Raw genomic sequence first — 15,370 nt, forward strand, 5'->3', positions numbered from 1 at the left:
CCTTCTCCCTATTTACCCTCCATGCGCACGCACCCACACACAGACACAGAGCCCATTACAGAACTGCCTTCCTTAGATACCCTCTGATCACAAGTGATGAATGATGCAGCAGTGGGCTGCCCCTGTGGTCGGGGAACATGTGGTTCCACATGGTTTCTACCCTGAGTTGTTCAGAAATAAGGAACTGCTTCTCCTCACACATCCCCTGTACGTTTCATTTATATCCCAACTTCTGCCATGCTAGCCTTGGCCAACCTGCCCATGGAAGCCAGGTCTGACGGCTTTTTTGAGAAAATGGATATGAAAAAAATGAGGGGGCAAGTCACCGAGAAATCAAACCCCCTTCCCCAAATCACAAAGAAAAGCCCCGCCGGGGTCAAGAGCAGGACCCAAGGGCTCCTTTTGATGCACAACGACTTCACTGCTTATTAAACCACACGGTCTGAGCGTTGGAATGAACCTTACCAGATCTGTCCCTTAAAGAGTAAAGTCAACCCCAAAGTTTTCCGGATCTGCAAATGAAATTTGGATTGGTTAAGAAGCAGCGTGGCGTCTCTCCTCCCTCCGAGCACAAATCCCTGTGTGCTTAGCTCTGTTCCAGCTCCAGATCTGCTCCTTGGCTGTGCTGCATCACTCCAGGCTCAGTCTGGGAATAAGCCACCACAACACCCTCCTTCTCTGCACTTCGACAGCAGGACGGTAAGTGTCACGAATGGGCTCCTCACTTCCTGAAACAGTCTGCACATATATGTGGGCTTCTTCTGCTCCCGTGATATTCTTCTCCTGTGTGGGTAACCTCCTAGGATTCTTGAGAAAACAAACAGGTTGAAAAAAAAAATACATCAAAGACTTTTGCTTCTGGTCAAGTTGGAGTAACAGAAGCCAGATTTACCCTCCCACCTGAAACAACCAAGCATCAGACAAAATGTTTGGAACAAATAGTTTTCAAGACATTGGACACCATCAGTGTGATCATTGATATGGTTGGGTTTTAATCTACTATCTTCCTATTTGTTTTCTATTTGTTCTACCTGTCTGCTGGTACTTAACATTTTTTTCTGTCTTCTTCTGTATAGATTTTAGAAGCACCTTATTGAGTTCCATGAAAAATATTTGCTGAGGTTTATACTGGAATTACATTTATTATACAGATCAATTTGAAGTTGTTTGATATCTGTATACCATTGAGTCTTCTTATCCAGGAGCATTGAATACCAACTCCCATTATTTAGGTCTTACTTAATATCTTTTACTGAAGTTTTATTATTCTCCATAAAGGGATTACATGTTTTTGTTAGATTTATTCCTCATCATTCTGTGTATTTTTATTACCACTACAAAATGGTATTTTTTAAAAATTACTTTTTCTAATTAATTGTTATTGATTTTTAGCAATGTGAATTACTTTTTAATATTGATTTTATATCCAGTAAACTTGTTAAAATATCTTGTTAGTTCTATTAATTTATCTGTAGATAATTTGGCTTTTCTATGTAGATAATCATATCATCTGTAAATAATGACATTTTTGTTTCTTCTTTTCCAGTCTTATGCTTTCTGCTTCTTTTTCTTTTTTTTAAATCTTTATTGAGGTATAATTGACAAATAAAATTGTAAGATATTCAAAGAGAATAGTGTGATTATTTGACATACATATACATTGTGAAAGGATTCTCCTGCACTGAGTTAATTTCTACTTCTTTTTCTCATCCTGCTGTGTTGACTAGGACCTAAAGTATAATATCAAATAGAACTGGTAACAACGAGCATCCTTGTTTTGTTTCTGATCTGAAAAAGAATCATTAACATTTTACCTTTAGGTATGATATTTGCTGTAATTTTTTTTTTTTTTAAAGATGTCTTGTTTCAAGTTAAGGAAGTGCCTTTTAAATTTTTGGTTTGCTGGGAGTTCACATCACAAATGGCTGTAAAATATTTTTGAATTCTCTTCTATGGAAATGATCACATGGTTTTTCTCTTTTACCAGTGAAATAAGTGATATTAAATTAATTTTCTAATATTAAATAAATCTTGAATTCCTGTCCAGCCAGTAAAAATATAATGAGAACCTCCTTTGTGCTTACCCTGCACTTCTCCTGTACACCAGAGGCTTTAAGACCCTTAGCTTGTTTGCCATGTGAATGATGTATAGTGATTATAACCAAGAGTTCTTACCTCAGCTATCCTGGGACTGTCATAGATTTCTGAAATTTCACAAGGCCTCTCACTTTCCTAAGTTGTTTTAAAAAATAAAACAAAATAGAGAAGAAGAAATGAAAGGTTACAGCATTTGCCCATGACGATGATTAAAATCAGTGGTTCTTAAACCTGGCTGCACATTAGAATCACCAGAGAGCTTTAAAAATAAAACAAAATAAACAAACAGATAATAACTCCCCCCTCCCAGAAAAAACATAAACAAGAGATACCACTGTGAATTACTTCAAAAATAATCCAGGTTGACAGTGTGGAAAAGTGGGTGGAAGTGGAGATGAAACAAGATTGGCCGTTGTTAATAACTAGATTCATTATACTATTCTCTCTACTTTAGTATCTGCTTAACGTGATCCATCATAAAATGTTGAGATATTTTTGGTACCAATGCCACAGCTCTAACATTCAGAGATTCTGATTTAATTGGTTTTGGTGGTTGGTATTTTCATAGCCTCCAAGATGATTTTAAAGTGCCCTGAAAGACTGAGGAACCATTACTTAAATAATACCACCAACAACCACAATATTTCTTAATATATTTAAAGTTTACAGCTTGTCAACACATCTTTATACCCATGATCTCATTCCATCCTTACACCTCCACTTACCTCTTAAAATAAGTTGGGTAGGGACTTCCCTGGTGGCGCAGTGGTTAAGAATCCGCCTGCCAATGCAGGGGACGGGTTCGAGCCCTGGTCCAGGAAGATCCCACATGCCCGCGAAGCAACTAAGCCCGTGCACCAAAACTACTGAGCCTGCGCTCTAGAGCCCGTGAGCCACAACTACTGAGCCTGCATGCCACAACTACTGAAGCCTGCGTGCCTAGAGCCCGTGCTCCGCAACAAGAGAAGCCACCGCAGTGAGAAGCCTGCGCACCACAGTGAAGAGTATCCTCCGTTTGCCGCAACTAGAGAAAGCCCGCGTGCCACAGTGAAGACCCAACGCAGCCAAAATTCAAAAAAAAATTTTTTAATTAAATAAATAAGGTGGGTATATATTTTTTTCTTTTTGGCCGCACTGCACAGCTTGTGGGATCTTAGTTCCCCACAAGGGCAAGGAGGGATTGAACCCTGGCCCTTGGCCGCTGAGACCACGGAGTCCTTACCACTGGACCGCCGGGGAATTCCTGAGGTGGGTAGTTTTTATGACTCTTATTTTAGAGTTGAACTAACCAAGAAACAGAAAATGTTAAGTCACTTGTCCAGGATCATATAAATTGTACAGTGGCAGAGCCAGGGTTAGAACCTACGTTTTTTACTCCCCATTAACGCCTACCACTGTGAGAACTATCAGGAATGTTCATAAATAAGGATGGAATTAGAGCCCAGAGTCTACACAACACAGTTGTATCACAACCATGGACCCTGGCTGGATGTGGGTCAGGGTGGCCCTTGAATTCTGAGCCTGGTCTCCAGAGCAATCTGGTATTTGCATGGGGTGGGGTCGGGAGATTCCCGACAATGGGGAGAGTCCCCATTGTGACTGATGTGTGTTCAGAAGTGGGAAAAAGACAAAGATAAACAGAGTCACATACTCCTGGACATATCCCTACGATAGACGCCTCAGGGTCTGTTTGCCTCCCATCCTTCCTAAGATCACCTCCATCCTCTTTGTGAAGCTTGTGGCCTTGTTTCTCAAGGTTAGAGAACACACCCACTGTACTGATGTGTTTGCCGTAGCAACAAACGTCCCTCTCCGCTGCTACTTTTTGCCATCCCAGATACCATCCTCAAGTGACACAAGGGTTGTGTGACAAATCAGCTCTGCCTGGAGGATAATGTCATGAGTCTGAGACAGAAATTGAGGCACAGAAACATCCACCACCTTGTCCTCAGAAAACAGACATGGGTCCTGACACCCTCAGCCCAAAGCCAGTTCATCAAATACCGATTCTTGCCAACACGTCAGACCCAAAGAAGCTGCTAATCACCTCGGTGGACTCACTGCTGCTTCTTCTTTGGTGAATCAGAGTAAATAGTAAGGCCACCAGCAGGGCCGTGGCCACCAGGGACGGGATGCCAGCTGCTAACCCAAGAGAAGGTCCACAGTCCTGCACAGAGAAAATAGTCAGGTTCTCCCAGAAAAAAAGGAAGAGTTTGATTGATTAAAAGTAAAACAAAACCCTACATGGACCCTAAGTTTCGTATACAAGATCAAAAGGGTAATGAAATAACAGTGAAAAATTGTTTGCAACGTACATGACAAACGGCTCATTTTCATAGGAGTTAACGTACATAGTTTAAATCAATTGGAAAAGGGTGATAATTCAGTAGAAAATTGGACAAATATATGAACAGGCCATTCCTAGGAACAGAAATACAAATGTTGCATCAACACAGGAAGAGCTGAAATACAGTTCAAAGCAACAATTAGATACCATTCTTATCTATTAGTCTGGCAAAAAGTAAAAGGTTTTAGTGTATCCCACACCATTTTGATATGAATTTTTAAATTTATTTACATTAAATGCATGAGCCAATTTTTTTCAGACTCCCATTTTGCTTTGATCTGAGTGGAAATAGCCATGCTTGTAGCTCCATAGGTTTTCAGATTTGCAGATTATTTGAAAATACCAAAGATAGTGTTCAGAATCTCTACACGCATGCAATGTCGTATAATACTGGATTCTTCTTCATTTTTGGGGGGGGGTGATTTTATTAAAGAATGACATGATACATAAAAGTATATACATTATAAATATACAGCTTGATGACTTTTCACGTGATGAACCCACCCATGTAACCAGCACCCAGATGAAGAAACAGAACATTACCAGCCCCCCAGAAGCCCCTCGGGCTCCGTTCCAGTCACTGCATGTGTAACCTCTATCCTGAAATCCATCACCGTAGGTTAGTCTTGTCTGTTTTTCAACGTCATCTAGATGCACGTAGAAAGTATGTAGTCTCTTGTGTCTAGCTTCTTTTGTTCAACACTTTGGGAATCATCTGTGATTTTGCGTGTTCTCCTTCACTTTTGAACTGAGTTGGTCATAAGAATAATAGTTGAGGAAGATTCTGTGCTTGGTGACAGTTCACATATCAAACTTTAATCCTCAAAACGAATGCATGAGATGGGTACAGCATTATCCCCATTTTCTAAATGACCAAACTAAGGCTCCATAATTTAAGTGATATACTTACTGCTCCTTTCCCACTGGTAACAGCTGGGGAGGAAGTCTGGGTGGAAAAAGAATATACGTCTTAAGAAAACAAAATCTATAGAATGCACGTCACACAACACAGTCTGTCCAAGGCTAAGCTGTAATGCCTGAAGTATATACCTTTGCTAAACTTTTTATTAAAAACAACTGCCGAACAGAACCCTCTTTGATTGCTTCTCAGGTAAGAAGGAATAAAATTGGGTTACAAGGAGAGAGAAATCAGAAATTCAGGTGAGGTCTTCATTATTCACCCGGTGGATTTGCCATAACAGGTTTCAGAACTCAAAAAGTTTTTCTCCTGTCCCAAGTCCCCACACCCTTCCCAGCACACTTTGGGCCTACTTGTCCCCGTTGCTAGATGGGAAAAAAGTTCAATACCAGTGGAAGCCAGGCTCTTTAAGGAGGCCTTACCTGTTTCCAAACTGCAATGAAGCAAATGGCTTGGGCAGGTGTCTGAAGTTGTGAATTATCCATGCTCCTGGGATAATTCTACGTTGAATGAGCACAGTACATGTCCCCATTTCACATCTCCACTCAAGGGGGGGCACTGGATTTTACCCATTTATGAGATATATCAGATGAGAGTCTTATCTGGATCAATAAATCTCATGGCACAGAGTTCCACATTAGCAACTGACCCATGTGAGCTACGCTAGGTGATGCCGTGTGGGGTTAAGAGCAAGAGTCCTAGGCTCACACTAGCTGGAACGAAATGGCGATTTCTCCACTCACAAGCTAACGAGCCTCATTTCTTCATCTATACAATAGGGCTGTGAGTACCTACCTCTAGGATTGGTAAAAGGATCAAATGAGCGCCAGGAGTATAAGCTTTTGTCATTCCTTTAAACTTGGCAAAGCTCTGGCCAGACCTGTTATATATTGAATATTCTCATCAACCTCAGTGAGTACACTGGAATCCCAGGGGCTTGGACTTTTGACAGTTACTGTCTCTATTTTACCAAAAAAAAAAAAATGATCCAGATCTCAGAGAAGTTATAGGTCTTCTCCCAGGTTTCATAGGTAACCATAAATCTAACCCAAATGTGGATGTTTGCATTCCAAGCCTAAGCCTCTTTCCCATCAAAGGAGAGATTTGCTAACCAGGTATTGACACTTGGTACTTACATGGCTACAGTTTTTAAAAATAGAACTACCGGGGCTTCCCTGCTGGCGCAGTGGTTGGGAGTCCGCCTGCTGATGTGGGGGACATGGGTTCGTGCCCGGTGCGGGAAGATCCCACATGCCGCAGAGCAGCTGGGCCCGTGAGCCGTGGCCGCTGGGCCTGCACCTCCGGAGCCTGTGCTCCGTGACGGGAGAGGCCGCGGCAGTGAGAGGCCTGCGTACCACAAAAAAAAAATATATATAGAACTACCATATGACCCAGCAATCCCACTGCTGGGCATATACCCTGAGAAAACCATAATTCAAAAAGAGTCATGCACCACAATGTTCATTGCAGCTCTATTTACAATAGCCAGGACATGGAAGCAACCTAAGTGTCCATCGACAGATGAATGGATAAAGAAGATGTGGCACATATATACAATGGAATATTACTCAGCCATAAAGAGAAACGAAATTGAGCTATTTGTAGTGAGGTGGATGAACCTAGAGTCTGTCATACAGAGTGAAGTAAGTCAGAAAGAGAAAAACAAATACCGTATGCTAACGCATATATATAGAATTTTTTAAAAAATGGTTCTGAAGAACCTAGGGGCAGGACAGGAATAAAGACGCAGACACAGAGAATGGACTTGAGGACACGGGGAGGGGGAGGGGTAAGCTGGCACGAAGTGAGAGAGTGGCATGGGCATATACACACTACCAAATGTAAAGAGATAGCTAGTGGGTAGCAGCCGCATAGCACAGGGAGATCAGCTCAGTGCTTTGTCACCACCTAGAGGGGTGGGGTAGGGACGGTGGGAGGGAGGGAGACGCAAGAGGGAGGAGATATGGGGATATATGTATATGTATAACTGATTCACTTTGTGGTACAGCAGAAACTAACACACCATTGTAAAGGAATTATACTCCAATAAAGATGTTAAGAAATAAATAAATAGATAAATAAAATTTAAAAAAATAAATAGCTACAGTTTTACCGAAGTGCAATCTCACCCCACCCCCACCTTAAAGCTGCATTTACCTTAAGGGTTCTATTTCTCAGGGTGATGCCAAGAGTTGCATATCGTTTTGGGTAAGATATTTTGTCTTCAGGTTACAGAAACTCACTTGGGCTGGCTTTGGCCCCCCAAAATGAGTTACCTCTAAGGATTCAGGGGTACCTCATGAAGCCCATGGGCAGTGGGAATCTGGCCTCTCTAGGGACTGAAGCTGGGGACCGAGAACTTGTCAGAACCAAAGCCATCCCTCCTGGGATCTCTCCATCACTCCTGGGTAGAATGGCCTTTCACCTGTACTTTTCTCTGCCTGTTTGCTTCCTTCTTTCTCTCTCCAGATGGATTTTTCTGCCCTCATGGACACCTGCTAATCGTACCAGCTAATGCTTATGGAGAACTTACTATGTGCCAGGCTGTTCAAGTACTTTTCCTGTATCAACTCATTTATTCTTCACCATAGCCAGTGAAGCAGGACTATAACGATCCCCATTTTACAGAAGAGAAGAGTGAGGCACAGAGGAGTCAAGTAACTTGTGCAAGGTCACACAGCCCTAAGTGGCAGATGCCGAGTGGTCTGGCTCCAGGGTCCAAGTTCTTAACCGTTGGACTACTCTGCCTTCCATGACCAAAGGCAGCATCCCAACCCAGTTTTTATACTTGACAGTTCAGTATGGCCCAGTAGGGGCGGACTTGCATATGTGGCCCTGTCCCCAGCTCCCTGCAGAGAAGCTCTCATGAGCTGAGTATCCACCTTTCCCTACCTTCCAGGGCTCTGGTGTTCCCAGTCATCCAGCTGCACCAAAACGGAAGGGTTCTATGGTAGAAATATAACTGCCAGGTAGGGTGGCCAGCCGTCCTGGTTTTCCACAGAAATTGCCTAGGTGGTAGCGCATTCAGTGCTAAAACCAGACAGTCCCAGGCAGGCTGGGGTGGCTGTTGTCCGACATAGGTTCAAAGGGAGGAGGGACAGTTCTCAGAGAAATGTGCTGTGAACCAAGGAGATGCTCCCAAAGTGATGACTGACAGTGTAAGGGCCTGCCTCTCAACCCATCCACCCTCACTGCCCCAAGCAACGGCTTCTTGCTTCTCTGAGTTACCTTCGTAGGCTGGGCCAAGCCAGGATAAGGCAGAACCTGGGGTCTCTATGGACCTGCTGGCTTCGAGCAGCTGGGGGGGAAGTGCCAGCAGTGGCCATATTAAAAGGTTTTGACAGGTAGGGAGAGGGACAGGGGAATTTGTCTGCAGACAACAGGCAGAGGCAGAAGCAGGGAGCAGAGTAAGTCAGGGAGGGTCCGAAGGCAGGGCCGCCCCGGAAGGGTAGAGCAGGTGCCAGGGAGTTACGGACAGATGTCAGGGCCGCCAGTGGCAGCAGAAGGCCGGCAGTGAGTCTCGAGGTTCTACCTTTCTGCTGCTCTCCAGAATGACGCCCCCACGGTACAGTAAACACGAGCATGGGCTTAAGCGTCCTCTTTCCTGATGATTCAGTTTATTCTCTTTGAATAACCATATGACTTTTCAGAAAACTTTGGCACAGCCAAAACCACTGAAAAACTGGGCCAGGAAAACACCTGGCTCCATCACAGCAGCACTTCCGCTCAGAAAACAATCCTGGCGTGTTATCTCTACACAGCACAAGAACAGAAGATGGAGGACCAATTCTGGATTGAAACGGTCCACCATCATCAACTGCAAATCTCCATGTGGACTTGCAACTAAATGTCACAGAGCCATAAAACATTCATTCTTCTTGACCCACTAATTCCCCTTCTAGGCTACATTCTAAGGGAATCAGCTTACGTGCTGACAAGGATTTATCTATACCTACGTTTACCACAAAATCATTCCTAAGAGTGATTAATCACTTAAAGAAAGAATTCACTTGAAGAAATATCATGTGACCACCCTCAGTACGGTTATAAAGGTGGATGGAAGACATTTATCATATAAAATTATGGGTAGAATAAGAAGACCATGGTACAAATGCAACAAAATTCAAAATTTATGTAGAGTCAGACAGGACTGGAATTAGTGTCCCCAGTGTTTTCTGCTGATGGCAATTTAGCTGTTTTGGTTTTTTGCTATTTTCCTTTTCAAAATGTGTATTTATAATTTTTATAATCGAAAACATTTCTCTCAGCACCCCCAGCTCTTCGTAATTCCTTTGGAACCCGTGTAACTTGTTGCTTCACGTGAGCTTTGGCATCCTGGAGGCCCAGTGTCAACTCTGCATTGATCTCTGCTGACCTGCCTGGTGAACGGGGACCGCTGTACTCACTGTGTTGGCCGGGAGTGTGAAGTTCAGTGAAAAACTCTGGAAGAGAGAAGGAAACATTAAAGCTCCCAGGAATGGTCACCCAGGCTCCTCACCCCTCCACCAAATGTCACTGGCCCTGGCGGATTCCGGGAGAATTTACTGACCCACGGGCTCAGTCAGTCCCAGCCTCCCCTCCCAGTCTTGGCCCCAAAAGACGGCAGGGGAGCAGCGGAGCCTGAGGTCATGAGTTCCCCCCTCAGCATCAAGGCAGTCTTGGCCTCTCTCCTTTTCCAGGTCCTCAACCAGGGCCAGATTAAGGGACCAGTCAGTGAAGCTATTGCCTGAGCAGTCCTGACCCAAAAGGGCAGCAGAAACATCACTAGAAATTCAGCAGAGTGCTAAAAATTGCTTTTTCCCCCGGAACTCCTTTCAGGGAGAAAACTGTGTAAAGTGATGGCGCTTTCTTCTTGGGATGGGAAGTAAGACCCACCCCCCCAGAGGCTCCAACAAGAACACCTGCTCCGGGCCTCCCTGGTGGCGCAGTGGTTGGGAGTCCGCCTGCCGATGCAGGGGACGCGGGTTCATGCCCCAGTCCGGGAGGATCCCACATGCCGCGGAGCGGCTGGGCCCGTGAGCCACGGCCGCTGAGCCTGCGCGTCCGGAGCCTGTGCCCCGCAATGGGAGAGGCCACAACAGTGAGAGGCCCGCGTACCACAAAAAAATAACAAACCACCTGCTCCTTCAACCCCCTCCCAGGAGGAGAAGCTGAGGAAGACAAGCTTCTGTTTTTGCAGAGTCTGAGGCAGGGGTTCCAGGCTGGAGCTGAGCTGGTCAGAATGACAGAGGAGATGCTAATCCTCTGTGCCCTCCCCTCACTCAGCAACCAGCCTTACCTCCCCCCCAAATATGGCATCAATATTTAAAGATTGTTGGCTCGATGGGGCACCAACATGTTAGCCTGCCCACGTGCCCACCTACCCGGCTCAGACCCTGCCCAGGGCCTCCAGTGGCTCCTTCCTCCTCCCTGTCCCCATGTCCTGTCACTCCAGTTTGGGCTCTTTGATGCCAGTTTTTCCAGGCTGCTCTTTACCCAGTCCCTTCTCTGCCTGGATGTGAAAAATGGGTGGACTTTGCTCCAACTCAGCTGGCGACGCTCACTGCCCCTTGTTCAGGGAGCTGAAGTCATGTTTCTACTTTCCGGACCCCTGCCCCGCCCCCCGCTCGTGTCCACCAGCCCTGATTCCTGCCTCCTGGCTGGGCTCTCATTCAGCCCCAGCCTCCCTGGTTCCCCACAGCTTGGCTTAAACTCCAGCTTCTGATCTTCCTGAAGCTTCCCAAGACCTGGTTCTGTCGTTCTAGAAGCAATGTGTTTGCTAAGTTTTAAAATTAAGTGGTAGCCGACAATGGGAAGATTGGGAAGGATTAGAGAATCCAAGAGAATCCTAACATTTCAGACCTGAGGTGCCTTCAGGATCATCTACCTCAGAACTCTCATTTTTTTAATACATCTTTATCAGAGTATAACTGCTTTACAACGTTGTGTTAGTTGCTGCTGTACAACAAAGTGAATCGGCTGTACGTCTCCATATGTCCCCATATCCCCTGCCTCTTGCGTCTCCCTCCCACCCTCCCCATCCCACCCCTCTAGGTGGTCACAAAGCACCGAGCTGATCTCCCTGTGCTCTGCGGCTGCTTCCCACTAGCCATCCACTTTACATTTGGTAGTGTACATATGTCCATGCCACTCTCTCACTACATCCCAGCCTCCCCTCCCCCCTCGTGTCCTCAAGTCCGTTCTCTACATCTGCGTCTTTATTCCTGCCCTGCCCCTAGGTTCATCAGTACCATTTTTCTAGATTCCATATATGTGCGTTAGCGTACGGTATTTTTCTCTTTTTGACTTACTTCACTCTGTATGACAGTCTCTACGTCCATCCACCTCACTACAAATAATTCAATTTCATTCCTTTTTTATGGCTGAGTAATATTCCATTGTATATATGTGCCACATCTTCTTTATCCATTCATCTGTTGATGTCCACTTAGGTTGGTTTCATGTCCTGGCTATTGTAAATAGAGCTGCAGTGAACATTGTGGTACATGACTCTTTTTGAATTATGGTTTTCTCAGGGTATATGCCCAGCAGTGGGATTGCTGGGTCATATGGCAGTTCTATTTTTAGTTTTTTAAGGAATCTCCATACTGCTTTCCATAGTGGTTGTATCAATTTACATTCCCACCAACAGTGCAAGAGGGCAGAACTCTCATTTTACAGAAGAGGAAGCTGAGGCCCAGGACTCCTCAGAAATTACCTCACAGATAAGTGAGAACAGGTGGAGCTTATCTTTTGAAACAGGCCAAGTGGGATTGGTCCATGTGACTCAAATCCAACCTGGAAGATGGTTCTAGAGGCAATAGAGGCAATAGTCCCAATATATGCAAAATTGATGAGACACCTGTTTTAGCCAGCTTTCTGGAAGGTTGGAATTCAGAGAGGTTAATGAATGAGAAATCCCTTTGTGAACTAAAAATGTTCCAAGCACCTACAATGTATCGTTCCCCCTACTCCCTGCTCCAGAGATTATGTCTTTCAATTAGGATGTCCCCAGCCAGCCAGCACGCTTCAGTGGGGACTCTTCACTTCTCTGTCTCTTAGCAACAGGGGGCCCTCACTTTATAGAGAAGAAAATCGGTGAAGAATTTGAACAAGTTGCCCAAATTCACACGACTGGGTCTTTTGGTGACAGCCTCTTTCTACTACATTACAGGCTTCCTCAGGACTTCTAGAGTTTCTGCAGAATAACTGGAGCCCCCAATTATTCTGCACCTCCTCTTCCAGGACGGTAATAGGACAAGAGGGACATCTGGGCCACCTCAGGTCAGGGTCTTCCTGCTCAGGGGACCTAACCACTGCCTTTCATGGTAATGCCAACTGAGCCCACAGAGGACACTGGATGGCCTCTGCATCAGATGCAGCTGCCCAGAGCCTTATCTCATCAGTGAGCACCAGGCACTGATGTCAGCAGGCCCCGGACAAAGCTTCCTTTGGGGGGCAGCAGAAGGGGGGAGCAGCAACAAGTGGGCCATTGCACGTGCTGTTTATCAACATTTGGATGACGAAGGTTTTGGCTAATTTCAGAAAGACACTTATATTTTGTAGAAGCACCCTACAGCGCTCTCATGGGAAGAAAAACATCACGTAAATGTGGGTGGAGAAGAATCTCACGCAGTGTCCTTTAGAGAGGCAGCTGGGTGGGGCAAGGCACCCTTGGGCTTGGAGCCCCCTGATCTGGATTTGAGTCCAGACTCAGCCACTTAGTAGCTGTGTGGCCTGGGGAAAGTGAATCAAACTCTCTGGTCTCCATTTCCTCAAAACAAATCTATTCTACCAGGCACTGTTTTTCCATCCTCAAAACAGGGATACTGTTAACTAAGCCCAAAGGAAATAATGTCTGTGGCAGCTCTTTCGAAACTGTAAAATACTCCAGGTGGAAGATCACGTGGTGTCATATTCTTCATGGCCTAGTCAGCACAGAGCGAGGCACAGAGAAGCCCCTGAGAAGATCTTGTTGGATGGGATTGTCTACATGGATTAGCAATATTCAAAGTACTGGGATTTGGTACAAGGCACTCATTGCTAGTCTAAGCACTAGGTGATATCTACATAATGGTTCTGAAGGTACATCAGGATCTCAGTGGCTGAGTGTCACTCATTATGAGTCTGCTGTTTGTGATGGGAAGGAGGGGGGATGGGATAACCTCCACTCACTGTTATGAGTGAGTGGTCACACTCACTCATAACCTCCCCACAAGGGGGGCACTCTCACCTCTACATCATGGGTGAGGTGACCGAGACCAGGACAGTTTTCTCAAGGTCCCCAAGTGGTAAGTGGGAGAGGCTAGATCACAGATCTTCCCAACTCCAAAGCCTGAATTCAACTCCTTTTTGTTCTTTTTTTAAGTTTTAACTTCTTGTTAAAAGACTTTCAAGAGGGCTTCCCTGGTGGTGCAGTGATTAAGAATCTGCCTGCCAATGCAAGGGACACGGGTTCAAGCCCTGGTCCAGGAAGAGCCCACATGCCGCGGAGCAACAAAGCCCATGTGCCACAACTACTGAGCCCGCGCCCTAGACCCCGCGAGCCACAACTACTGAGCCGGCGTGCCTAGATCCCATGCTCTGCAACAAGAGAAGCCACCACAATGAGAAGCCCATGCACCGCAAGGAAGAGTAGTCCCCACTCACCACAACTAGAGAAAGCCTGCGTGCAACAATGAAGACCCAATGCAACCAAAAATAAATAAATAAAATAAAATAAATTTATTGGGAAAAAAAAAAAGATTTTCAAGAAACAAGAATGCAGAGGGCGTCTTCTTTAGAGGACAGCCTTCTTCCTAACCTTCTGAACCCTCCCTGAACCGCCCTTTCCCCAGGAACTGGGTCCTGACTGTTGAATTCTGACCCCTAAGTCTCTAGTCTGGCTACTCCCCCAGCTCCTAGTAGATAGAAATGCGGGTTCTGGATCAGGAGAGCTCTTCCAATGTGGTGCCAGCAGGCAGGGCCCCTCCCCACCCCCTGAGGCCCAGAGGTGGGAGAGGTCAGCCCTCTAACCTGGGCCTGCAGCCCTTCAGTCCTCCTGTCACTCACGCCTCCCATCCTACATCTGTTCACGTGTGCATGCTTCTAACAGACTTTACTCCTAGATGTCAACTCCTTTTAATAATCTCTTTAAAAAGGAATCACAGAAGCCTCTTCTAACTTACCAAGCTTCATTCGACTGAGTCATAAGCAAACGTGTATCAAGTCAATAAGGAAGGTGGAGGGTTTCCGATGCAACTTACGACTCTCCCTGTTGCTGATCTCGCAGCAGAAGGCAGACTGAACAAATAAGGATAAAGGCATGGGTCGGACCCATTGCTTCAACTGGGAACTGAAATTAGCCGAAACATTTACTTTGCACCCTTGTATGTGGGGTTTTAAAAACAAAACCTTAATATTAAAATATAAGATGGAATCATCAAATACTAGATAGAATGTTTTTAACTGATTGTACATTGGAAAAGAATTAAAAGCCAAGCTCCTTAACTTCTTGCCCCAAGGGTACAGTTATATTTGAATTAGGAGATGTGAAATCTAAAAGTCTGGGGATTGTTTTTTATAGAGAGAAATGAAGGTTAGGCAGAGGAAAGACGCTAACCAGCACTCACCATTTCCGACAGCCTCCCGAGAGCTTTCTCCAAACACTGCCCTCAGCAAACTCCTTTCTTGCTGGTGTTATTGGCTTGTGTCTTGCATTTGTAGGAACATCCAGCTGGAAGAGCAAGGGTGACAGGAGAAGAGGTGGCTCCCACAGAGCTCTGGCCAAGCCATTTATGGTCAGGGGAGGAGCCCAGTCCTTGGCCCACCCCTTGGGGAAGATGGTCTTCTGCTTCAGGGCCACTGTGTAAGGGCCAGGTCATCTACCTTCATCGTCTTCATTTTCTGTCCTTTTTACTTTTCAAGCCCCTTCCTTGGTTACACCTCCATCTCATCAAAGAACCCAGAGCTGGACTGAGAGCCTGGCGACTCCTGCACCAACATCTCTTTAGAAACAATGGGTTACACAGGCTGAGGGAGGCGGGCCA

General features: G+C 45.4%; 1 protein-coding gene across 2 annotated transcripts; it reads right to left on the reverse strand.

Annotated features, from left to right (window-relative positions):
- Window positions 1-221: 221 nt before the first annotated feature.
- OPALIN (oligodendrocytic myelin paranodal and inner loop protein) lies at window positions 222-15,090 on the reverse strand. Of its 2 annotated transcripts, XM_029201191.1 has the most exons (6): window positions 14,954-15,090; window positions 9,743-9,805; window positions 5,355-5,390; window positions 4,145-4,264; window positions 2,176-2,232; window positions 222-807 (listed from the first exon to the last, which is right to left on the reverse strand). In XM_029201191.1, exons 1-6 carry the CDS (start codon window positions 14,954-14,956, stop codon window positions 631-633), a joined length of 456 nt encoding a protein of 151 aa, XP_029057024.1. In that variant the 5' UTR covers window positions 14,957-15,090; the 3' UTR covers window positions 222-630. The 2 variants fall into 2 exon arrangements, with proteins under 2 accessions (XP_029057024.1, XP_029057025.1); XM_029201192.1 differs by lacking the exons at window positions 9,743-9,805; window positions 14,954-15,090 and adding an exon at window positions 5,786-5,848 and having other exon boundaries at window positions 631-807.
- Window positions 15,091-15,370: the final 280 nt, after the last annotated feature.

Source organism: Monodon monoceros, unplaced genomic scaffold (assembly GCF_005190385.1).
Source record: "Monodon monoceros isolate NGI ecotype Baffin Bay Population unplaced genomic scaffold, NGI_Narwhal_1 Super_Scaffold_4, whole genome shotgun sequence".
In the NCBI taxonomy this organism is placed as follows: Eukaryota; Metazoa; Chordata; class Mammalia; order Artiodactyla; family Monodontidae; genus Monodon; species Monodon monoceros.